At 38.9% G+C, this 26,240-nt stretch overlaps 2 protein-coding genes across 4 annotated transcripts in view; both read left to right on the forward strand.

Moving 5' to 3' along the window:
* The window catches only part of MCU (mitochondrial calcium uniporter), a 219,343-nt gene that overhangs the window by 37,383 nt on the left and 155,720 nt on the right, over positions 1-26,240 (forward strand). The window lies entirely within an intron of this gene.
* LOC116741536 (lymphocyte antigen 6E-like) lies at positions 1,693-2,303 on the forward strand. The gene has a single exon (XM_032608235.1). It carries the CDS (start codon positions 1,806-1,808, stop codon positions 2,196-2,198), a length of 393 nt encoding a protein of 130 aa, XP_032464126.1. The 5' UTR covers positions 1,693-1,805; the 3' UTR covers positions 2,199-2,303.

Raw genomic sequence — 26,240 nt, forward strand, 5'->3', positions numbered from 1 at the left:
TCTTATGCCTGATTAATATTAAATGGGAAAAAATAAACAAATAGAATATCTGTAAGGAGTACTGAAAGAAAGGTAGAGAGAATTCACACAGGCTTTGGTGCTAGACTGGGTTTCAGAATCTACCATTTTCTCCTTGGTTGACCTTGGACAAGCCACCTTAATCTCACTAAACATTGGTCTTCTCATCTATAAAATGGGATGGATAAAATCTATCTGGTAAGGTTGTCGAGGCAACGTATGAAAAGCATATAAGCTAGTGCTCAGTTGATGATACCTGCTATATAATATGTTTCGATTTAGATGGTCTTAGTCTTATTTAGCTCAATCTTTTTTTTTTTTTTCCGGTACGCGGACCTCTCACTGTTGTGGCCTCTCCTGTTGCGGAGCACAGGCTCTGGACACGCAGGCTCAGCGGCCATGGCTTACGGGCCCAGCCGCTCTGCAGCATGTGGGATCTTCCCGGACCGGGGCACGAACCCGTGTCCCCTGCATCGGCAGGCGGACTCTCAACCACTGCGCCACCAGGGAAGCCCTGCTATTTATATTTAATGATGTTAAAACAAATGACAATGAAAGCATAATTTCTTACCTCTTATTCACATTTCAGATAAAGAACCTCTTTTAGTATGAGGATAGTGAAGAGTCTGTAGGAGCGCATAGAGTTATCCCAGAAAAAAATAAACTACATGGTAGTCAGAACTTACATATGAAATTACCTGTGGTACAGATAACTTACATGTGAAATTATCCGAGAAATCTTAGAAAATGAGAGAAATACTGGAAAATTGAAGATGGTTCTTCTGAGAAAGAGAAGAAAGTAGATTTGCAGACCAGAGAGAGATTAGTGACACAGGCAGGATTCTAGAATAGATGATTAAAAATGGATTTTAAAAATTGTAAATATATTAGGGACTTCCCTGGTGGTCCAGTGATTCCGAGTCCGTGCTTCCACTGCAGGGGGCACGGGTTCGATCCCTGGTCAGGGAACTAAGATCCCACATGCCGCACGGGGTGGCCAAAAAAAAAAAAAAAAATTGTAAATATTTTTTAATGAAGGAAGTAATAGTTGCAGAGTACCCTAATGTTCTTTCTAAATAGAGTTGTGAAACTAGTAGTTGAGTGAAATGCTTTGTCTATGCTGTCCATTGTGGTAGTAACTAGCCACAGGTTACTTGAAATTTGCCTAGCTCAAATTGAGATGTGCTGTAAGTGTAAAATACACATCAGATTATTTAGATGTTGAAATGATAATATTTTGGATATATTGTGTTAAAATATTTTATTAAAATTAATTTTACCTGTTTTCTTTCTTTTGTTAATGTAGCTTCTAGACTATTTAAAATTGTATACGTGGCTCACATATTTCTCTTGGAAATATATTGGATAGCACTGTGCTTTAGACATAGTAATAGTTACTAAGTTATTTTTGAAAAATGTAAAGTTAAGGTATTGGATATTGAACCAAAGTTATAATAATTTCTTTGTAAACAAGATGAGAAAAATGAGGACTTTACATTCTTATAATTAAGTGGACTTATAAGTAGTTAAACCCAAAGAATTCTGATAAAAAGAATGCATATGTCTAATGGTGGGATGTTCTAGTTGTACTGACCATGATAAGAACAGTGGGGCCCCGCACAACCACTGCGCTCGCGCGCTGCCTGGCCGCCCGGGAGAGCGGGCTGCCACGGGCTCGGGCTCGGGGGCAGACTTGACTGCGCGGCTGGGCGGGGGACCTGCGTCCGCCGGCGGGCTGACTTCTTTGGCTTCGTGAGACCCCAGCCGGGACGCCAGTCCCCTCCAGAATGAAGGTCTTCCTGCCGGTGCTGCTGGCTGCCCTCCTGGGTGTGGAGCAAGTCCCCTCCCTGGTGTGCTTCTCTTGCGTGAATGAGAACAGCAACTGGTACTGCCTGAAGCCCACCGTCTGCTCCGATACAGACAACTACTGTGTGACCATCTCTGCATCCGCTGGCATCGGGAACGTGGTGGACTTTGGCTACACCCTGAACAAGGGCTGCTTCCCGATCTGCCCCATCCGGGGCGTCAATCTCGGTGTGGCGTCCGTGGGCACCCACTGCTGCCAGAGCTTCCTGTGCAACTTCAGTGCGGCCGACGGCGGGCTGCGGGCCAGCGCTGCTGTGCTGGGCCTCGGGCTCCTGCTCAGCCTGCTGTCGGCTCTGCTGCGATTTGGCCCCTGAGCCCCGGGACCCTGTGCCCGGCCCAGACTCCCAAAGCTCAGGAAGGAAGGAAAGCCCAGCTCCTCCCAGACCCAAGAGGATCTCGAAACCGCCTCCCCTAGACTCCTCACCTGCAGAGCCCACCCTCTAGGCCCTGGGTCCCCACAGGCAGGCCTGCCCTCTGCACCCACACACCTGCTGGCTAACCCTTACTTCCCGGTCAGCCTTCCAGGGGGAACCTGGGAACGGAGCCTGAGGGCCCCAGAGTCAGAACCATGTCCCAGGGACATGCTGGGAGGGGCACCTGATCCCAGGCCTGCCCCTGTCGGCCTGCAGGTGCGGAAGATGTGCTGTGTGGACAGGCGCTGGTCCGTGTGCCCTGCCGGGCACGGGTGAGCGTGTGGCCAGGTCTCGGCCTGTGTGGGGGAAGGATGGGAGTAAAGCCTCAGGAGCCCAGCCCCGAGCGCCGGCACAGAACCCCTTTCCCCTGGCATCTCTGCACACCTCATTTCACTCACTTCGAGAGCAGCCTTTAGGAAGACAGGTCTTCCGCTGTCCCCAGGTCTAGGCTGCTGACCCAGGAATCTGCTCCCAGCCCGAAATCCAGCTGCTCTCGGGCCCCCTCCCTCCACCGCCACACTGGAGCCCTCCTGCTGCTTTGGTGTCTCAAATAAACACAGATGTTCCCACCAAAAAAAAAGAACAGTGGGAACATGGTAGCAATAGGCAGACACTATACTTTTCATCTTCTGTTCAGCATTTTAAAATTTACTTATTTTTTCAAATTAAACTTTTAACTTTGAGATAATTATAGGTTCACATGCAATTGTAAGAAATACTGCAGAGAGATCCAGCGTACCCTTTACCCATTTCCCCCCAGTGGTAACATTTTGCAAAAGTGTAGTACTATATCCCAACCAGGATATTAACACCAGTACAATCCCGAGATTTTATTAGGTTTTCTGTTTTACTTCTACTCATTTGTGTGTCTGTGCGTTAGTTCTATGGAATTTTATTATGTGTGTAGGCTTCTGTATCTGCCACCACAGTCAAGATACAGAACAGTTCCGTCACCGAAAGGATCCTTCCTCTTGTCCTTTTAAAATCCTACCTATCTTTTTGCTCCCCACTCCCTAACCCCTGGCAATGACTAATCTGTTATCCATTTCTATAGGTTTGTCATTTCAGGAATGTTGTATAAATGGGCTTATGAGGTATGTAACCTTTCGAAATGGGCTTTTTTTCACTCAGCATGTATCAATACTTCATTCCTTTTTTTCTTTATTGTGGTAAAATATACATACCATAGTATTTATTTTAACCATTTGTAAGTGTACAATTCAGAAACATTAAATACATCATCACTATACGTAAAACTTTTTCATCATCCCTCCAAATACTCTAAAAATTAAACAATAGCTTTCCCTTCCCCCAGCCCCTTGTAATCTCTACTCTTCTTTCTGTTCCTATGAATTTGCCTATTCTAGGTACCTCATATAAGTGTAATCATACAATAATTTTCCTTCTGTGTCTGGCTTATTTTGTTAAGCATAATGTTCTCAGGGTCCATCCATGTTGTAGCATGTATCAGGATTTCAGTCCTTTTTTAATAGCTGAAAAGTATTTTTGCATTCAACATTTTTATTAACGTGGACGAACTATTGATGACTTGCTTTGCAAATCCATATAGCTGGCAATAAGTTATATGGCTAATGTGTCATTTTTTCAAAATGGAGGTTGAAAATAGTTATTAGACTAAAAGGATGGACTAAATGATCAAGATGTGTTGAACATCAGTAAGTGTAAAAATCCATGTATGATTCAAAAAATAAGTGTAATTGAAGCTAGATGTGATGTGGTTTAACAGCAAATAACATGAAAAATACCTGGGGGGGTTTCATTTGACAGAATGTTCATTGTGAGTCCACAGTGTGATTTGAGCTCTGTTAATAGAAGTAAAGTGTCCAGAACAAGGACTATGATTGTTCCAGAGTATTGTGTTCATTTCTGGGTACCTTATTTTATGGGTGCACATTAACAGCACACATACTCAAGAGAGAAACCAGCATGATCTGACAGGAAGGTAATAGCCACTCAGTATTAGAATAAAGGCTGTTGTGAAATGCCTTTGGGAGGTAATCAGGTCCTTGTCAAAAGATTTGTTTAAGCAGAGGCTGGCTGAACACTGGCCAGGGACATTGTAGTGTATTTTAGTATCTCTAGCTGGGAGTGGAGGAGGTGCTCCATTATACATACAACCTATATGGATCCTCAACCTTGAGATTTTGTAATTATAGAACATTATAAGATCCTGGGGTTTAAACTTTTAATAATTGTTGTCTCCGGGGGATGAGTTGCAGGGGACTGTCACTTTCCATGTTATGTATTTCTGTATTTAATTTCAGTTTTTACAATTATTATGTATTATACCATTTTTTTAAAAAGCAAGGAAAGCCATAAATGTTCTTGTTTTGCAAATCAGCACAATTTAATACTTTAATTTTTAAAGTTTCAAATATAACAGTAAATTAGTATAAGCATTTTTAGTGTTTAAAACCCTTTATGTGTATTGAGAGGTGTGTGTACACATGGAGGTTGGGTACATGATTTTTTTTTATGCCTTTGGGAGAGTACTTTGCTTAATGCTTGCCTTTGTTCCTTTTAGTAGTTCTCTGGATGGTGACAGTGAAAGTTGGTTGGGCTTTGGCAGATCATTCTGCATGCTCAGATTTACCTCTAACCTCAGGTCTGGATTATTAGATAACTAAATAGTAAGATTCTGACTAATTTCTGTGATTCATTTTTTGCCCCACTGACTGCTGCCTAGTACCCCTGTACTTGCAAAGGCTGATAGTTCTAAAAGGAAGTGAGAGGGGAAAAAATTGTTACATTCTGTTAGGAAAATGTTTCCTTCTAACCCAGACATCCTTTGTTTTCTCTCAGATGATTCTATTTTATCCCCTGGAGACCGAGTGTTGGCCCTTTATTCTTGTTGGGAAAGAAGGATTATAACCAACATTTGCCTCCTGGAGGTGTTAGGAGAAATGTTGCTAAGCTGCCTTAGTAAATAGGTTGTAAACAAAAACTCTGAGCTATACCTCCTCCCCCTCATTATTATCTTAGTAAATTTTAGCTTTGTTTTTGTTTTTAATTTTATTTTTGGCTGTGTTGGGTCTTTGTTGCTGTGCCCGGGCTTTCTCTAGTTGCAACGAGCAGAGACTACTCTTTGTTGCAGTGTGCAGGCTTCTCATTGTGGTGGCTTCTCTTGTTGCGGAGCACAGGTTCTAATTGTGTGAGCTTCAGTAGTTGTGGCTCAAGGGTTCTAGAGCGCAGGCTTAGTAGTTGTGGCGCACGAGCTTAGTTGCTCCACAGCATGTGGGATCTTCCCGGACCAGGGCTTGAACCCATGTGCCCTGCATTGGCAAGTGGATTCTTAACCACTGCGCCACCAGGGAAACCCCTTAGCTTTGGAGTTTAATGATTTAAAAGCTACAGTTCTCTCGTGTATTTTAAAATCCGTAACATTTGTCAGGGAAGAGATTTATTACCATACTCCTTTGCCTTAGCTTAACAGTACCCTTTTGATGATTTTTAGGCCAAGAATTTAGCGGTTAAGTGGTGGATGATCTTGGACATTGTTGCTTGATGTCAGCATGAAGTTGTTTGGTGTTAGAAACTGTAGTACAAGAAGAAATGGTTCTGTTAGCATTTGATCAAAGTGCTTTCACAGATTGGTTGCTTTCAATGTTTATGAAAAGTTTCTATAAGAACTTATTTATAATTCACTACAGTATTATGTAAAGCTTCTTAGTCTTGTTAGTGAAGCATACAGGGCATGTGACTTGTGGCTTAAACTCTAAATGGCCACAGACATTTTTCTTGAAAATAACTTGCTTTTTCCAAACTTCAGGAATTCTTCAGTTAGTACCATAATAGTGAAAAGTCCAAATGAAAAGTCCAACTTTCCACTCATGATTTGAATCTCAGAGATGTTAAGGAGTAACTGTGTCTTGGAAGTAAGAAAACAAATAAAGAAGGGTGATCACAAATGTAATAGTAGGAGCTTTCTGTTAGAGCTGGATAGGAACAAAAGTGGTAAAACAGATGAGCAGAAACCTCAATTCAAGAAATACTTATTCAAGAAAAATGCTTAAGAAAAAACTGACTTTTTCTGTACCTTCCATGTAAAAGACCCACATTGCTAGGCCATGGCCCCAGACCTCAAACAGCACATAACCTAATTGTAAGAGGTTTTATAACTTAAAGCTTAAAAGGAGGGGATAAGGGAAGCAACCCTGTATGAACTCCACAAGAGGAAAGTTGTCAGTGTTTCCCCCTTTTCTGCTTCTTAACTTTTTATCTGATTTTCAAGAGTGGACAATTCCGGGCCTCCCTGGTGGTGCAGTGGTTGAGAGTCCGCCTGCCAATGCAGGGGACACGGGTTCGTGCCCCGGTCCAGGAAGATCCCACGTGCCGCGGAGTGGCTGGGCCCGTGAGCCATGGCTGCTGAGCCTGCGTGTCCGGAGCCTGTACTCCGCAACGGGAGAGGCCACAACAGTGAGAGGCCCGCGTACCGCAAAAAAAGAAAGAAAAAAAAAAGAGTGGACAATTCCTTTATATAGGCTTCAGGTGCAGCAAGCTGTTGATTACATGCTAACAATTCTTTGTCTAATACTTGTAAGTTGGCGTAGGAGTAGGGATAAGCCGTGGTATAGATGGGGTAGGTACAATTGTAGGTATAGTTGCTGCTTTAGTAGTCATGAGGACTTGCAGGCTTCTGGGAGTTAGTGCAGCTGGAGAAATCCTGTAATAATTTAAAAGAATGAGAAAACTTAGACTAGAACTGGGGACAGAGTTATAGTCTATTATATAAAACCACTGGAAAGCTTTCTAACTCTCTTAATGGAATAAAGCTTAGAATTATAGTCATCAAAAAGTTTTTCTGAGGAAGATAAAGGGGGGGAAAGGAGTAAAGTTTTATGAGTATGTTCCCTGGAGGCACTGAGAAATTCCTCCCACTCATCCCTCCCTTACTTATATGTTCACCAAATCAAAAATAACCTCATGGAGTGGGGAATAGCACCAGTCATATATAGTAATAAAGTTGTGTGTACCCTATGTGCCAGATTTAGCTTTCAGACTGAGCAAATGTTAGAAAAGCCTCTACTTTTTCTTCTGGTCTGTGCTGTTTGTTTTAGGTAAAATGGGACAAAAAGACAAAGCCTTTCTAGAAAGTTTATCCTAAGCAAGGAAATGTGGATTTTTGTCTTGAATAAAGAGATGTTGAGTACTGATAGCCATAGTGTTGACATTCTAGCTTCATATTTCAGTAGTTCAGGGTTATAAATAACAGAACGTGAGGCAATGTTATGTGAAACTTGTAATTTCTTATCTGTGGAAATTCTGTATTTGGTACACAGTTTTTAATGGTCACCCTTCTGCTTCAACTCTTCTGCCTGTTGCCTGGAGAATAAAGCTTACAATTCGTGAGCTTTGGTATTGAAAGTCCTTCATGGTTTGAACCCAGTCTAACTTTACAGGTTCTTCTTTTTTCTTCTCTCCCTTTAGCAACGTAGGCTTTTGCTGTGCTAGATTCCTGAGACGTGCCTTGTGGTTCTGTCTTTGTTCATGGCCTCTTTTTATGTCGGCTGTCCTCCTGACCCTTTCTATTGGTCAAAATGCTGTTGGTCCTTCAAGGCCCCAGCTCTTTATTCAAGGCCCCAGTAATTTGTACTATTATTTGAATACCCCCTCATTATTATATTCAGCTAGAGACAAAAGTATATTTGGATATGTATTAGAAGGCAAGTAATATGTGCACTTAGTATAAATACCTAGGCTTAAATGTTGTGCCACAGGGATATGCTGCTCATAGTAGAGGCACAGGAAATTGTTTGAATTACTGAAGTCCAAACTGTAAATTGGAGTGTCTAGGAGTAACTTTCCTTAGAATTTTTTTGACTACTAGTGACTAGTTGCCAAAAAAGAAAAGGCTGGAATGATGAGTATACATTGAAGTCCATATTAAGATTTGAGATAGACCATTCCCTTTTATACACTTTAAAAATAACATTTGAGATTATGTTTAGCATAATTTGAATATTGTAAAATTACATTGTGTCAAATAGGGTTTTTAAAAATCTGAAGTGCTGGGAATTGGAAAGATGATAAAGTCAGACTAGATGTATATATGCCTGTTTTCTTTGACTTCTAGCTAAAAAGTGTTAATTTCAGTTGTAGACAAATTTAGCATTTTAATAGCCTTCCTTGCAGCAGTCCTTCAGGCTGCTCTGTTTATGAGATAGAGGAAAAAATTTCATTTTAAAGAAAGCCAACTTCTTATGCTCCTGTAGTCTGACTTTTTGCTGGAGTAGGGCTGGGGGCAGGGGGCGGCTGTGGTTATTCAGCCTCTTTCTCCTTAAAGTAGGCTTAGTATATGAAGTTAACCAGTGAAGAAAATTAAGACTTTTAATGGTACTCTGCCTTGAACCTGTCAGTCAGTGTTTTTTTCACCTTGCTCTATTTTAATTAATAATAGCTGGAAAAGTGTATTCTCTCTCATCATGATTTTTTCCCTTCTAGTGTGAAGCTTTTTATTCTCTTACCTCAAAATAGGAAGCTCCATAGTTCATGGCTGATCGTGACAGTGAAATGTCAAACTATCCTATTAGGAATGATTTTCCCAAAATAAAACTTCTTATTTATCAGTCTTCTTGGAATTTCTTGAAAAACCAAGCTTCAGAAGTGTGATTTTTAGTTCTGCATTACTTTCTGACTTCTGACTCCTTTCTGTATGCATATCCTAGGTGTTATTTGTTTTCTTGATTTCTGACTTTGACTCCAGTGAGGTCATAAAAGCTGGTATAATTCAAACCAAAAGGTACTGTGAGTCATTTGCTCCTTTGCCCAGATAGCCAGTGTGTTGCTCTTAGGTGTGGTCATATCTCTTAATGAACTATCTGTCAGGACAGGTACTTAAATCCAGTTGTGGCGGTGGGGAGATGAGAGCGTGGTTCTGAGAGAGAAGGGTTTCTAAATCTGATAGGCACAGACTTACTGGATGTGTAAAACGTTTCTAGCTGTGTTTGGCATAATGTGGGCTGATCCAGCATATTTCAGTAATTGTTAATAAAATATTAATGCATGTATTCATATATTTAATTATAAACACAATTAACTATCTTTTTTCTCCCCTCAGATACAACAGTTCATGAGTTTAATAACTGAACTCTTGAGAGAGCAGCATTTAACTGGCCATGACTGAATATAGGTTTCAATACACATAGGCAAATTATGTCAAAAATATGCCCCTGTAATTTATAGACATTCACTGCAAAAGATAAACATAGAAACAGTCTTCTTTTGAAAGTGGAAGGTATTTTCATACCAGGTAGAATGAAAGACATCTGTACTGCGAGAAGAGTGTCCATGTTTCCTGTGGTCAGTGCTCACTTGACATTTCCTGTGCCATGCTTCCAAGTTGACTGTGGCTTGTGGATTATTTATATCTAAAACTTCTGTTTGATTAGTGTTCTTGATTCCACTTGTTTCTGTTTTTTCTGTGTACTCTGTCCGTCTATGTCAACATGGAGGTTTCTTGAGACTTGCAGTTCTATTTAATTTATACTCTGTTGCATTACCATTTTTCCTTAGAGCTTTTCAGCATTTTTAGATACATTTCAGCCACTTTTTAGACTTCTAGGCCTTTGATTAAGTAAATAGTGCTCAAAAATGAATACAACTCTTATAGTCACAACCTACTGGTCACCACTGGTCAGTGTTTTTATTTATAAATTAAGAGTCATCATTTTCATGTGTACATTGAGTGCTTGCCTATTCATTGACTAAAGTCACTGTGTGAAAACTGTAGCTGGTAGGGTTCATGTAGGACACACTGGAAGATAGGCAGACATATGTCTTGCCCAACAACTTTCACACATATGGGTATGACTGATAAGGAAGAGCCATTAATTATAAAAGGAATCTGTTGGCCATGGGCAGGAGTATGGCTAATTTTCAGGGAATGATTTTCCCCATTGGAGGAGATAGAAAGCACCAGAGAACCTGAGTTAGGAAAGGTCTTTCTCCTGAAGACAGAGTTAGAATGGCTGCTTGCTCTTTGGACAACCCTGAGCTGATTTTTAGGGGGTGCAAAGCTGTAAATACTACTAGGAATTTTATGCAAGGCAGGAAGTCAGGGAAAGGGGGGAAACAAGTACTTGATATTTGGCTTTGGTATCAAACGTATATGTGTGTGTGAGTGGCGGGGGTGGGGATGAGGGGGCAAGAGAGAGTGTGAGCGTGAGAGTGAGCCACTCGGTCACCACTTTATGTTTCACGGCCTTGCCTGCTGATCAGCTGTCTAGAGAAGGGTTTCTCGATCCCCTTTAACATAAACATCATTATGAGGGGGAGATGGTCAACTTATCCATAATTCATTCCTTTAGTCATTCAGCAAATATTTGTACTTAGTACCTTCTGTATATCAGGCACCGTTCTATCATTGGAAGCTTTTCTTTTTTTGTACTTGTTCATTTAAGGTGCTATATAAGCACCTATATTTAAGGTGCTATATAAGCACCTATAAGCATATTTCTACTTCCAGAAGCTTGCAGTGTAAGCTTTTTTTTTTTTTTTTTTTTTTTTTTGCGATACGTGGGCCTCTCACTGCTGTGGCCTCTCCCATTGCGGAGCACAGGCTCCGGACGCGCAGGCTCAGCGGCCATGGCTCACGGTCCCAGCCGCTGCCGCGGCATGTGGGATCTTCCCGGACCGGGGCAGTGTAAGCTTTTTGATGTAAATTAGTTTATTATGAACTTAGAGGCAAATGAAAGAAACTTTAACAAAAAAGATGGATTTTGCATTATCAACTAGAAGAGCTCTTATTGGAAGAGTAGCTGTGAAGAAACTGAAAGATGAGTATATGCATGGTAGAGTTTGAGACAACTAATTGTACTTGAAAATAACCCTTGTTCTATATAGTAGCTTTACGTCTACTTGAAGTTCTCTTGGTCCATGATGGCAGCTGATTCTGAGATGCTGAGCAAGATACCATTCTATAGTATAATTAAGCTCTGGGGATCTTTCCAGTAATCCAGCCATTTGTTTTTTGTAAATTATGCTGTAACTCATCTTCACATATTTTTTGTTTTGTTTTGTTCTATTATTTGAAAATTATTTTAACCCAATTCCTTTTAAACCCACCCTTAATATAGGAAGTATTTTCTATATATTTTATAAATTTTGTCTTTGTATTATGTAATAACTGTCTTTTGGCTTCATTTTTCCTATCCTAGATCTAAAGCAGTGTTTTTTTGTTTGTTTTTGTTTTTGGATGGTTAATGTTAGCCGTAATATGATGTTCCTACTTAGTGACAGACTGAGTGCAGACTTGATCAATGGACTGATTTCATTTTGTCAATTAGCTCCTTAAAACCAGAAGAGTTTGGTGAGGAGGAGAAAATACTAGAATTTTTGGCTGACAGGTCACAGCTTTGAGACAGAACATAAAACTGCAAGGCTGGTGGTTGTTCAAAGTCACAGGCCCCCTCTCCTTTCTTAAAAACATCTGGTTCATACCAGATTTCTTTGAGCTGCAGGGCAGATTTCCTTCTGCCAGACCTGTTCGTGTGAGTTTTTTTTGGAGAGTATGCAAGGATGTTCACATAGACCTCTGAGTCAGCAGATAGTCCCCGTATCACCAGTTGAGATTTCATATTTTCTTTCAGCCACTGGGCGTTTGGTTTAAGAGTTTTCTCTCCTTAAAGTGACCTGCCCCTCTTCTTTTGGATTTGTGTAATAAGATCTGCAAATAAGTATTTCATATTAATATTATAAATTGTTTATGTGGTTAGTTTATGTGAGTTAAAGATATATATAAAATTGAAGAGCTTATGGACAACTTAGAACAGTTTAATTCAGTTTTTTAAGCAAGCAGGTTTATATCTAAAGGCTCAAATTCTGTCTACCTAAAGGTATATTTAGTTTTTCTTCCAATGGAGCAAATAGTATTTAATATTTTATACATAAACAACTACCATAGTATGTTACTTTTTGTCACAAGAACTTAGCAAACACAGATATTTTGTAAAACAGAGTATCCTCACAGTACAACTTTTTCAGTGAGAGCCTTTTTGCTTATTTTAAAGTTTTTTTTACTGTTCCATGTACCATAATATTTTACATGGCCAGAATTTCTCACCATAGTCTCAGTATCTTCCTGTGAAAGCTGGTAGTCACACTTGGCTGAGGAGCTGTTAAATATTTTTTAACTGTCTTACAATATACATATTAAAAAATTTACCATTTTAACCATATTTAAGTGTACAGTTCAGTGACATTAAATACACTGACATTGTTGTGAACCGTCACCACAATCCATCTATAGTACTTCATCATTCCATACGAGTAGCTATTTTTTTTTTACATTTTTATTGGACTATAATTGCTTTACAATGGTGTGTTAGTTTCTGCTTTATAACAAAGTGAATCAGTTATACATATACATATGTTCCCATATCTCTTCCCTCTTGTGTCTCCCTCCCTCCCACCCTCCCTATCCCACCCCTCTAGGTGGTCACAAATCTCTCTGTGCTATGCGGCTGCTTCCCACTAGCTATCTGTTTTACGTTTGGTAGTGTACATATGTCCATGCCACTCTCTCACTTCGTCACAGCTCACCCTTCCTCCTCCCCATATCCTCAAGTCCATTCTGTAGTAGGTCTGTGTCTTTATTCCTGTCTTACCCCTAGGTTCTTCATGACCTTTTTTTTTTTTCTTAGATTCCATATATATGTGTTAGCATATGGTATTTGTCTTTCTCTTTCTGACTTGCTTCACTCTGTATGACAGACTCTAGGTCCATCCACCTCACTACAAATAACTCAAATTCGTTTCTTTTTATGGCTGAGTAATAATATTCCACTGTATATATGTGCCACATCTTCTTTATCCATTCATCCGATGATGGACACTTAGGTTGTTTCCATCTCCTGGCTATTGTAAATAGAGCTGCAATGAACATTTTGCTTCATGACTCTTTTAGAATTGTGGTTTTCTCAGGATATATGCCCAGTAGTGGGATTGCTGGGTCATATGGTAGTTCTATATGTAGTTTTCTAAGGAGCCTCCATACTGTTCTTCATAGTGGCTGTACCAATGCACATTCCCACCAGCAGTGCAAGAGTGTTCCCTTTTCTCCACACCCTCTCCAGCATTTATTGTTTCTAGATTTTTTGATGATGGCCATTCTGACCGGTGTGAGATGATATCTCATTGTAGTTTTGATTTGCATTTCTCTAATGATTAATGATGTTGAGCATTCTTTCATGTGTTGGCAATCTGTATATCTTCTTTGGAGAAATGTCTATTTAGGTCATCTGCCCATTTTTGGATTGGGTTGTTTGTTTTTTTGTTACTGAGCTGCATGAGCTGCTTGTATATTTTGGAGATGAATCCTTTCTCAGTTGCTTCATTTGCAAATATTTTCTCCCATTCTGAGGGTTGTCTTTTGGTCTTGTTTATGGTTTCTTTTGCTGTGCAAAAGCTTTGAAGTTTCATTAGGTCCCATTTGTTTATTTTTGTTTTTATTTCCATTTCTCTAGGAGGTGGGTCAAAAAGGATCTTGCTGTGATTTATGTCATAGAGTGTTCTGCCTATGTTTTCCTCTAAGAGTTTGATAGTTTCTGGCCTAAAATTTAGTTCTTTAATCCATTTTGAGCTTATTTTTGTGTACGGTCTTAGGGAGTGTTCTAATCTCATACTTTTACATGTACCTGTCCAGTTTTCCCAGCACCACTTATTGAAGAGGCTGTCCTTTCTCCACTGTACATTCCTGCCTCCTTTATCAAAGATAACATGACCAAATGTGTGTGGGTTTATCTCTGGGCTTTCTATCCTGTTCCATTGATGTATATTACTGTCTTGATTACTGTAGCTTTGTAGTATAGTCTGAAGTCAGGGAGCCCGATTCCTCCAGCTCCGTTTTTCTTTCTCAAGATTGCTTTGGCTATTCAGGGTCTTTTGTGTTTCCATACAAATTGTGAAATTTTTGTTCTAGTTCTGTGAAAAATGCCAGTGGTAGTTTGTTAGGGATTGCATTGAAACTATAGATTGCTTTGGGTAGTAGAGTCATTTTCACAATGTTGATTCTTCCAATCCAAGGACATGGTATATCTCTCCATCTATTTGTATCATCTTTAATTTCTTTCATCAGTGTCTTATAATTTTCTGCATACAGGTCTTTTGTCTCCTTGGGTAGGTTTATTCCTAGATATTTTATTCTTTTTGTTGCAGTGGTAAATGGGAGTGTTTTCTTGATGTCACTTTCAGATTTTTCATCATTAGTATATAGGAATGCCAGAGATTTCTGTGCATTAATTTTGTATCCTGCTACTTTACCAAATTCATTGGTTAGCTCTAGTAGTTTTCTGGTAGCATCTTTAGGATTCTCTGTGTATAATATCATGTCATTTGCAAACAGTGACAGCTTTACGTCTTCTTTTCCAACTTGAATTCCTTTTATTTCCTTTTCTTCTGATTGCTGTGGCTAAAACTTCCAAAACTATGTTGAATAAGAGTGGTGAGAGTGGGCAACCTTGTCTTGTTCCTGATCTTAGTGGAAATGCTTTCATTTTTTCACCATTGAGGACGATGTTGGCTGTGCGTTTGTCATATATGGCCTTTATTATGTTGAGGAAAGTTCCCTCTATGCCTAGTTTCCAGAGGGTTTTTATCATAAATGGGTGTTGAATTTTGTTGAAAGCTTTCTCTGCATCTATTGAGATGACCATATGGTTTTTCTCCTTCAATTTGTTAATATGGTGTATCACATTGATTGATTTGCATATATTGAAGAATCCTTGCATTCCTGGAATAAACCCACTTGATCATGGTGTATGATCCCTTTAATGTGCTGTTGGATTCTGTTTGCTAGTATTTTGTTGAGGATTTTTGCATCTATGTTCATCAGTGATATTGGCCTGTAGTTTTCTTTCTTTGTGACATCCTTGTCTGGTATTGGTACCAGGGTGATGGTGGCTTCGTAGAATGAGTTTGGGAGTGTTCCTCCCTCTGCTATATTTTGGAAGAGTTTGAGAAAGATAGGTGTTAGCTCTTCTCTAAATGTTTGATAGCATTCGCCTGTGAAGCCATCTGGTCCTGGGCTTTTGTTTGTTGGAAGATTTTTAATCACAGTTTCAATTTCAGTGCTTGTGATTGGTCTGTTCATACTTTCTATTTCTTCCTGATTCAGTTTTGGCAGGTTGTGCATTTCTAAGAATTTGTCCATTTCTTCCAGGTTGTCCATTTTATCGTCATAGAGTTGCTTGTAGTAATCTCTCATGATCCTTTGTATTTCTGCAGTGTCAGTTGTTACTTCTCCTTTTTCATTTCTAATTCTATTGATTTGAGTCTTCTCCCTTTTTTTCTTGATGAGTCTGGCTAATGGTTTATCAATTTTGTTTATCTTCTCACAGAACCAGCTTTTAGTTTTATTGATGTTTGCTATCGTTTCCTTCATTACTTTTTCATTTATTTCTGATCTGATCTTTATTATTTCTTTCCTCCTGCTAACTTTGGGGTTTTTTTGTTCTTCTTGCTCTAATAGCTTTAGGTGCAAGGTTCGGTTGTTTATTCTAGATGTTTCCTGTTTCTTAAGGTAGGATTGTATTGCTATAAACTTCCCTCTTCGAACTGCTTTTGCTGCATCTCCTAGGTTTTGGGTGGTCGTTGTCTCCATTGTCATTTGTTTCTAGGTTATTTTTGATTTCCTCTTTGATTTCTTCAGTGATCACTGCGTTATTAAGTATTGTATTGTTTAGCCTTCATGTGTTTGTATTTTTTACAGATCTTTTCCTGTAATTGATATCTAGTCTCATAGCGTTGTGGTCGGAAAAGGTACTTGATACAATTTCAATTTTCTTAAAATTACCAAGGCTTGATTTGTGACCCAAGACATGATCTATCCTGGAGAATGTTCCATGAGCACTTGAGAAAAATGTGTATTCTGTTGTTTTTGGATGGAATGTCCTATAAATATCAATTAAGTCCACTTCTCTAGGCAACAGTGAGAGGCCCGCGTACAGCTAAAAAAATAAATAAATAAAAAGAAGAAGCCTCCATAAAATATTTGAATATGGCCAGATTTTAAAGGAAAAATACTTAAAAGGAAAAAATACTTGATCAGAAGCTCTAAATCATAGCACATACCTGAGAATCCAAAAGATTTTCTGTGGTTGTAAAAAAAACAAACAAACCTTTGTACAGTAGATTTTTAGTTAACTTTAAGTATCAAAGAGGCATAAATGTCACCTGCTGTCTATATAAATATTACCTCCTTTTTAAATTGGATAAATCTGGCTCTAGAGAGATATATCATTTGAATTTTTTTTTTTTTTTTTTGCGGTACGCGGGCCTTTCACCGCTGTGGCCTCTCCCGTTGCGGAGCACAGTCTCCAGACACGCAGGCTCAGCGGCCATGGCTCATGGACCCAGGTGCTCCATGGCATGTGGGATCTTCCCGGACCGGGGCACGAACCTGTGTCCCCTCCATCGGCAGGCGGACTCTCAACCACTGCGCCACCAGGGAAGCCCTGAATTGTATTTTTTGAAGCTCTGTCTGTCCTAAGCTGTAAGTCTAAGGTCCATTATTTTTAGGTCTCCTATTCCTTCTAGGATATGTAATAAGATTCAGTGCTTGAAATATCTGAAATTGCTTCCAAACAGAGATTATACTAGCTGCTTTGTGTTTGGAGATTTTATGCTATTTTTTTAATTGTAATGTCAGGAGCCATCTGAAATTAATGCAGATTTGTTACAATTGCTACCATGTAAGGTAAGCCAGGATATAGGAGAAAGAATTTATTTGGTTCTTCTAATGACAACTCTGAGATATCAAGACTTGTCAGTACTTAGGGAGATCAGGTGGGGCCTGATTTATTATCTCTCACTTAGGAGTTTGGTAAACACTTCATGGTAGGTTGTGAAGCATGAAGTTACTTTATTTGAAATTTGGAAATAAAAGGGGAATTCTGAACCCAACAATGAAACTGTTTAGGCCTTTTCAGCCTAAATCTGGAGATGTGACCAAAGCAGCTAAAAATATAAACTAAAAAAAAGGAAAAGTTTAGGAGGAGATGCAGGCGAAGTGTTATGGAGTAATAGTTTGCACTTACTTTTGTTTGAACTTAGGTTGCCTCCTATTTGCTGCATTTAGTCCAGCGGTCCCCAACCTTTTTGGCACCAGGGACTGGTTTCGTGGAAGACAGTTTTTCCACAGATGGGGGCGGGATGGGGGCGGTATTGTTCAGGCAGTAATGCAATTGATGGTTCTGGCGGTAATACAAGCCATGGGGAGCATTGGGGAGCAGCAGATGAAGCTTCATTCGCTCGCCTGCCAGTCACCTCCTGCTGTGCAGCCCAGTCCCTAACCGGCCACAGACTTGTACTGGTCCACAGCCCAGGGGTTGGGGACCCCTGATTTAGTCTGTGTACATGGCCGAGGTCTTGCTTCCTCATCTTGCATAGTACTCCTCTGTAGATGTGGGTTTCCTAAGCTGCCATTGTGGTCTTAAATCTATGGTTGGTTGCTTTGAGATATTTCAGAGATTGCAGAGTGCCCAGACAAATAGTTAAGAATACTCCTTGAACCAGTAATTTTTAAAAAGAAAAAAAAAAAAAAAGAACAAAAAAAATGAGGAGCATTACATTTAAAAAATATTCCAAGTTTTGCTTTGGTTTTCATTTTCTTCTTTTAAGAATCTGTTAAAGAGAGTATAGTGCTTATTACTATAGAGATAACAGGGACTGTTCTTGTTACAGATAATTTTGTTGCTTTGGAACTTTTGGTGCAATTGCAAAGACTTTATAACTAACTCAGTATTATGACTGCTATTGTTATTATGAAAATGATTATGGAAACACATCAAAACATAGTCTATTACAGGACTGTTCAGTAGAAATATAATGCAGACATATATGTAATTTAAAACTTTTTAGTAGCCACATTAGAAAAGGTAAAAAGAAACAGGTGAAAAAAATTGAGTTATTTTACATTTTTTTGGTACTAAGTCCTCAAAATCTTACCACACGTCTCAATTATCATGTGACTAATGGCTGTCGTAACATACAGTGTAGGTCTATTGTTTTATTCTCTTTATCCCATCACATCTATTACCAAGGAGTGATAGCAGGTGTTAACTGTTTCCTGTCCAGTGACCTGTACAAAGGGTGAATGTTAAGAAGGAGATATAAGGAGTCTGGGTAGTTCATTCCCTGAGGATGTTAAGTTCATTGTTTTAGATAGACTTTAAAAGAAATTCATCCTGGTCCATGTTTGTTATAGTCTCAAGAAATAATTGTAATTTGAATCCTGTCCTTTCTTTGATAATAGCACATCAAAGAAACAGAGGTAAACTTTCCATCTGGAGGTATAACATATTAGAGTCATTTAGCTTCCTGAGAATTTGGCAAATAGCACCCTAAAAGCACTGGCCTTGGATAAAGAAGGTGTGGCATATATACACAATGGAATATTACTCAACCATAAAAAAGAATGAAAATTTGCCATTTGGAGCAACATGGATGGACCTGGAGGGTATTCTGCTTAGAAAAATAAGTCAGACAGAGAAAAACAAATATTGTATGTTTTCACTTGTATATGGTATCTAAAAATTAAAACAAACAAACAAATATAACAAAACAGAAACAGACAGATACAGAAAGCAAACCAGTGGTTACCAGAGGGAAGAAGGATGGGGGAGGGGTAAAATAGGTGAAGGGGAGTAAGAGGTAAAAACTATTAGTTATTAAAATAAATAAATTACAAAGATGTAATGGACAGAACAGGGAATATAGTCAATATTTTATAATAACTTTGTATGGAGTATGATCTATAAAAATATCAAATTACTATGTTGTACACCTGAAACTAATATAAGCGTGTGAGTCAGCTATACTCCAGTTTTTTAAAAAAAGCACTGGCTTCTCTATGCATTAAATGGCTTTAAAACAAGAATGGAGACATGGGTAGAGATTTTAAATGGGTGATTTGTTTTTCTTCAACATGACTGATAGAGTTTCTCCTAAAGTATTAACCCTATGGGTATGGATTAAGTAGAGTTTCAGGTTATTTATAGAATCCCAAGAAGAGAATTTTATTAGCTATAATTCACAAAATAAGTAAGTACAACACATTAGATTAATTAAATTCATTTTTCCTGTCTTTTTCTAAAAAAAAAACTAGTACAAGGGCTTCACTTTGTAGGACTACTTTGTATGTCTTGGTGATAGGTAGGGTTTGTGAGTTAGGTTTCTAAAGGGAAATAGGTTAAGGGTAGATTGGCCATATAATTTGTTGTCTAAACCTCAGCACCTTTAGGGTGAAAGAAGGTGCTGTTAAAACTTATGTCAGCACAGAAGGTGTTAAACCAGGGCTGTCCCAGGCAGACTAGGACACATGGTCACCTGAGTTAAAGGGTGCTGTTTTAGCTTTGCTACCTTTTCTTTAGGTAATCTTGGTAGGTTGTGGAAAGTGAATTCATGGAAGTTTTCACCATTAATGTCCTGATCTGTGGGTGGGGTCTCCTTCATCTAAGGATTTAGATAACTTTTTATTCAGGGAACACTGAAATTGAGAAGTTGAATGAGAAGGAAAAGATAAGAGAATTTTAATTTAACAGACTGGCAGTGTCTCCCATCCCCGCAAGAAAGTTTTGCAGGCATGAAACCATTGTGACAGAAAAATGTTTCCTTTAATTGTGCAAACTTATTGTCTTTAAGTTCCAAATTAACTTCATAAAACAAGTACAAAAAACTGAGCATGTTCTTCCTAAGAAAATTTTGTTTTAAGACATTGATTACATATTTGACTTTTATTGTTCAGTGCCCTTATTTAGGCTTTTTGTTAACCATCTTTGAGGGAGATGTCATAGTATTTATGTGGATGGTCATCTAACTGCATGATGGCCTTTTATATTATGTATAAAAGTATATGATCGGGGCTTCCCTGGTGGCACAGTGGCTGAGAATCTGCCTGCCAATGCAGGGGACACGGGTTCGAGCCCTGGTCTGGGAGGATCCCACATGCCGTGGAGCAACTGGGCCCGTGAGCCACAACTACTGAGCCTGTGCGTCTGGAGCCTGTGCTCCGGAACAAGAGAGGCCGCGACAGTGAGAGGCCAGCCCGCGCACCGCGATGAAGAGTGGCCCCTGCTCGCCGCAACTAGAGAAAGCCCTCGCACAGAAATGAAGACCCAACACAGCCAAAAATAAATAAATAAAATTAAAAAAAAAAAAAAAAAAAAAAAAGTATATGATCTATGATTTATATATTTATACGTATTATGTATAAAAGTTATATGATATATGGTATCGTAAATCTCAGATATATATCTCTCTGGAGGAGAGCTTGATTTTTTTCAGACTTTTAAAGTTTATATATAATAAAATTGGCTTTCTTGGGTATACATTTATATGAATTTTACACACATGGAGATTTTTTTTTTGCTTTTTATTTTTTATTATTATTTTTTACATCTTTATTGGAGTATAATTGCTTTACAATGGTGTGTTAGTTTCTGCTTTATAACAAAGTGAATCAGTTATACATATACATGTGTTCCCATATCTCTTCCCTCTTGCGTCTCCCTCCCTCCCACCCTCCCTATCCCACCCCTCCAGGTGGTCACAAAGCACGGAGCTGATCACCCTGTGCTATGCGGCTGCTTCCCACTAGCTATCTACCTTACGTTTGGTAGTGTATATAACACATGGAGATTTGTGTAACCACCTCAACAGTCAGAGTGCAAAACAGTTTCATCACCTCTAAAATTCCCTTGTGCTCTCTGTTATACTCAAACCCTCCTCTCATCCCTAATCCCTGGCAACCTTTGATCTGTGTTCTGTTCCTATACTTTTGCCTTTTGCAGATTTTCATATAAATGGAATAAAATAGTTTGTAACATTTGGAGATTGGCTTCTTTTACTCAGCATAATGCCTTTGAGATTCATCCATGTTGTTCCAATGGTTTGTTCTTTTTTATTGCTGAATAGTATTCAATTGTATGGATGTACCACAGTTTGTCTTCCGTTTTTGTGTGCCATATCTTTTTCTCCTCTCTGATGACATGGATGTTGTGCTTTTTGGTATTGTCCCACAGATTCCTGAGGCTCTGACCTCCTTTGAGAACATTGCCATTCACCCCTCAGTGTCATTCATTCGGCAAGCAGTTTTTGAACATTATCTATTCACCTATTGATTGTCATACAGCTATTTCCATTTTTTTTCCTAATAAAAATGTGGCTGTGAACATTATTGTACAAGTCTCCTTGGGTACATGTGCCAGGCTCTCTCTGTGGTTTGCCTGTGATTAGGATTGCTGGGATATAGGGTTTACATATTTTTCTTTACAGATGCTGCCCAAAGTGGTCGTAGCAATTTACTTTTTTACCAGCAGTGTTTAAGAGTTTACATTGTTCCATATCCTTTCAACACTTGTTATTGTCAGGCTTTTTATTTTTTGCCTATATGATGTATATGAAATGGAATCTTAAAAGTCTTTTAAATCATTTTCCTGCTTACGAGTGAGGTAGAGTATTTTAAAAATATTTGTTAGCTATTCATGTTTTTCCTACTGTGAGTTGCCCATTTATACCTTTAATCCATTTTTTATTTAAAATCAGCTCTCAGGATCAATTTTAAATGCTTTCTGTGTAATTACACTGTTTTAAATGTCATTACATCAGAAAAACCCTTTTAATGGCCTCTGATATGAAATCAGTGGTCCTTAGTTTGTCTTTTCAGATCTTCTGCTTCAGAGATCATTGCTTGGAGCTTCCAGGTTGGTGAACATGTGGACATGCAGGGAAAATGATCTGCCTGGAGAGGCCCTCCTGCCCACACACCTTGCCCTGTGCATCTGTTCCATCTGGCTGTTCCTAAGTTTCTAACTCTCTCTCCAGGTAGATAGTGTCAGAATTAAGTTGAATTCTTGGACACCCTGCTGGTGTTCAAGAATTGCTTGTTGGTGGTGTGGGAAAACCCTCCATGCACATATGTTGGAATTGAGTCCTGGAGCCCAAAATAGTTGTTATGTGTCAGGAAAGGGAAGATGGCACAGGAGAACAATCCCAGATGAGGTTTGGAGCATCTGTGAACCATCAGAGTCAGCCAGCCAGCTCCTCAGAAACCATAACACAGTTTTCATGAAAGAGAGAAAAATTAAAGTGAATAGACTATACCTTGAAGAGTTTCAAAATTTAAATTAGACTTTAAATGGTTTTTAAATACATTTCACATAAATTATGGCCACAGGAGCATAGATCGTCTATCAGATGCAAATCTTCAATAACAACCTCTGTGTCAAAACCTCTGTGTTTCAACTTTAAACACACATCTAGTTAAAAAAAGCAAAACAAAACGTTGCTCATTTCTGCCTTCTGAAAATTTGCACACTGTTTTATTATATTTTATGGACTATGTTCTCTGTATAAATTCAAATTGGTGATGCATTTCAGCAGCTGAAACATATTTAGTGTTTTAAAACCAAATCAGCATTTACTTCATCTGTGGACCTCAGGTCTAGATGAGCAGCCATTTTAAACTTGTGATATGTGATATCAGTGTTGCCGTACATTGTTAGCAAAATATTGTGCCAGTGACAACATATTTGTACACTATTTAGCACACGAGTATTTCATTTTGGAATATAATTTTGGAACTATTGTGTTTGGCTTCTAGCTAAGTCGTCTTTTAGAACCATTTGAGGTGGTTGTTTTATTTCTTAGGGGTATGTTTATATGTGAGATTAGAGATGTTGTGCTTTAGTAATAATTAACGCACATTAAGTAAAGAAAATAATTCCTCTCTAAATGTGGAAAGTGCACATTAGCGAGAGCAGTTCAGTATTACACTTGACGTTTGGCAGCTGTGTTCATCTGCCTGTTCATGACACAGGGAGACTTGTCCTTTGACAGATTATTTTGCTGGATGTCTAGTGTTTCCTTCCCAAATGGAGAAGCTTGAGTCACATGAGTCTGGCCTTGATCTTATTGGAGGTCAGTTTATATATAGTTTGTAGAGCTGCCAAGTAGAAACCAAAGATTACATGAAGTTAATCCCTTGAAATGCCTCATAGGACAAACTTTTTTGCTTCTGTGCTCTGTTGTGCATGATTCTCAGGTAGTAAAGAAGCCTGGGAGAAAGAACAGGGAGGTTTTTTGTTGTTTGCAGTTTGGAGGTTTGTCCTGCCCCAAGGAAGGCAGTGCATTTTAGGAAAAATAACAGTGAATTTAGCCTATTTATTGCTCCACTTCTGGCTTTATCTTTTATTTCATATGTTTAGGTGATTGCTCAGACTTTCCTCATTTATTAAATGGAGGTGTCCCGTGCCCTGAGTAACCCTGAGAGATGTGAGGATAGGCATATTTGAAGCTGTACTTTTACTGCCCTTGTGGGATAGCATGCGCCACATGAAATGCTACTAAACAAGCCAAAAGAATGCAGCAGGTATTGGCAGATTGTATTGCTGATGAAGCTGATTATCCCAACTGTCAATACTTATGCTTCCAGAAGTTTCCAAATTATGATTACCTTTTGATTGAGCCATTTGTGTGTAGTACCTGTAGCAGGTACTGTAATAAGATTCCAAAGAATTAAAAGGTGATGCAATTCATAAGGCTTGCATTAGAATGTTTCTATTCTTGAGAAGCACTTTCACTTTTCTTTTGTCGTTCATTGAAATAACTAAAACAGGGATTTTTTTTTTTTTCCCTCACTGGACATTCTACTTTCTTTTTTTTTAACTTTTTATTTTATATTTGAGTATAGCCAATTAACAATGTTGTGATAGTTTCAGGTGCACAGCAAAGCGACTCAGCCATACATATGCATAAAACAGGAATTTTAATACCTATTTGTATGACATAGTATTGGAAGAAATAATTATTTCCATATATATATCATTTTATAATAGAAAAAATCTTTATCATACATTATCTCAGAGGAAACTCACAGAGGTTAAATGATTTACTGAGGACATAACACTATTTAGTGACAGATTCAGATTTGAATGCAGAGCTTCTTGGTCTCTGTCCTATCAAAATGTGTCTTGATGGGGAGAATAATCCACAGTAAATACAGAATGTGCTTTTTGTTAGAGTGCCAAGAAGATACAGGCATAAAGTTGGGAAAACATTCTTTTCGTTCTTTAATACTGTATCAGCAAATGTGTAGCAAGCATTCTGGTGGTGGGATAAGATCTGATAGCAATCTTAGGTCTTTTATTTTGCGTTTTTCCTGCTGTATGGTCACAGTAAGCATCATTCAGTTGCAGAATTGGAGACCTGTTAAATCCACTGGTTTGTAGGCCTGTGGTGTATATGTTCCTTGTAGCTGAATTATGGCTTCTGTGAGACCCATAAGCTTGGAATTTATGGTAATAGAAGCTTTAAATATCCCAAACATTGCCATAGGGGTGGAAGGAGCTCTTTTCTTAAGGGACCAGGATCAAATATCTATTTTGAAGTTGAAATGAATCAACAGGCAGTTTCTAAGGAACACTGTTTCCAAGTTCAGAGAAACTGCAGCTTTGCCACTATGTGTAAATCTGGTGATTTATGTGTGTCACGTGGATATAAAACACAGTCTTTCCTATTGAGAGGTTCTAATATTAAGCAAGACGGTTTAGTGTTCTTTGAGATGATTTTTCCTTTTTTTTTAAGAAATTATCTCAAACCTGATAGATTGTAGGATTTGTGGTTTTTTTTTTTTTGGACTGGATACCACTTAGTCTTAGACCCCTTAAATTTGTATTGTTTACAGAGCTCTCTAATGAGTTAATTTTCCTCTCACAATTTAAAATGACCCATGAGCATGATTATTCTCCCTAAAATAAGTAATACGCCAAACATGAATATATGGTGTAAAACCGTTAAATAAATTGTCAATTCTAACAGCAACAATATTGTTTAACGTTCATCGTGCATTTACTAAGCACTAGGTACCAAGAACTTTCTGTATTTGCTAATGCTTTAGATAAAAATTATAAGTAAACATGAAGTAGTTTATAAAATGCTTTCTTATTGTCACAATTCAACATTCATGGAAATGGCTTACGAAGTAGATGGTATTCATTTCAACAGATGAGGAATCTGAGGCTCAAGAGAGGTGTGATACTACACATGGTTGTTATAATTTACTGGTTACAATTTATTGACCACTTATTCAGTGCCTGGCACTGTACTACACACTTTACTTGCATCATTTTATGTAATCCTCAAAACCTCACTATGAGGGAAGTACTATTTTCAAACACTTTTTCCACAAAAGGAAACCGAGGTTTAGAGTGGTTAAGTAACTTGCCCCAGATTACCTAACTAGTAGTAAGTACTGGAGTAGGAAGTCACCACTAGCTTATGAGACACTTTTTTTGTTGTTTGTTTTGTTTTTTGCGGTACGCGGGCCTCTCACTGTTGCGGCCTCTCCCGTTGCGGAGCACAGGCTCCGGACGCGCAGGCTCACCGGCCATGGCTCACGGGCCCAGCCGGTCCGCGGCATGTGGGACCTTCCCGGACCGGGGCACGAACCCACGTCCCCTGCATCGGCAGGCGGACTCTCAACCACTGTGCCACCAGGGAAGCCCTATGAGACACTTTTCAAATAGAAAAAGGCACCCCCTGTGGTGAACCAGTAAAGTAACTGAAACTTCTTCTGGGCTGCTACACTACTCTAGTCAGCAGCTTAGGGCCTGGGTTAGGTGCCACCTCTTCTAGAAAATGGAGCTTCCCTTCCAGGGTGGATGGCTTGGTGTGCTGAACATGGGCAGAATTTCATCCCCATTTTGCTTTCTTGATCAGGTGCCTTTGTTCTATGCATAAACTTTATCACCCTACACAGTGGTCTCAAAGCCAGGATTTCAATCTATTGGGTTGGCCAAATAGTTCGTTCGGGTTTTTCCGTTAAATGTTATGGAACGAACTTTTTGGCCAACCTAACGTGTCTATCTGACTCCAGAGCCTGTAGTCTGTTTAATAGCATACTGCCAATTAATTGCAAAGTTACCTTCA

The sequence above is a fragment of the Phocoena sinus genome, chromosome 16, assembly GCF_008692025.1.
Source record: "Phocoena sinus isolate mPhoSin1 chromosome 16, mPhoSin1.pri, whole genome shotgun sequence".
NCBI classification, from domain to species: Eukaryota; Metazoa; Chordata; class Mammalia; order Artiodactyla; family Phocoenidae; genus Phocoena; species Phocoena sinus.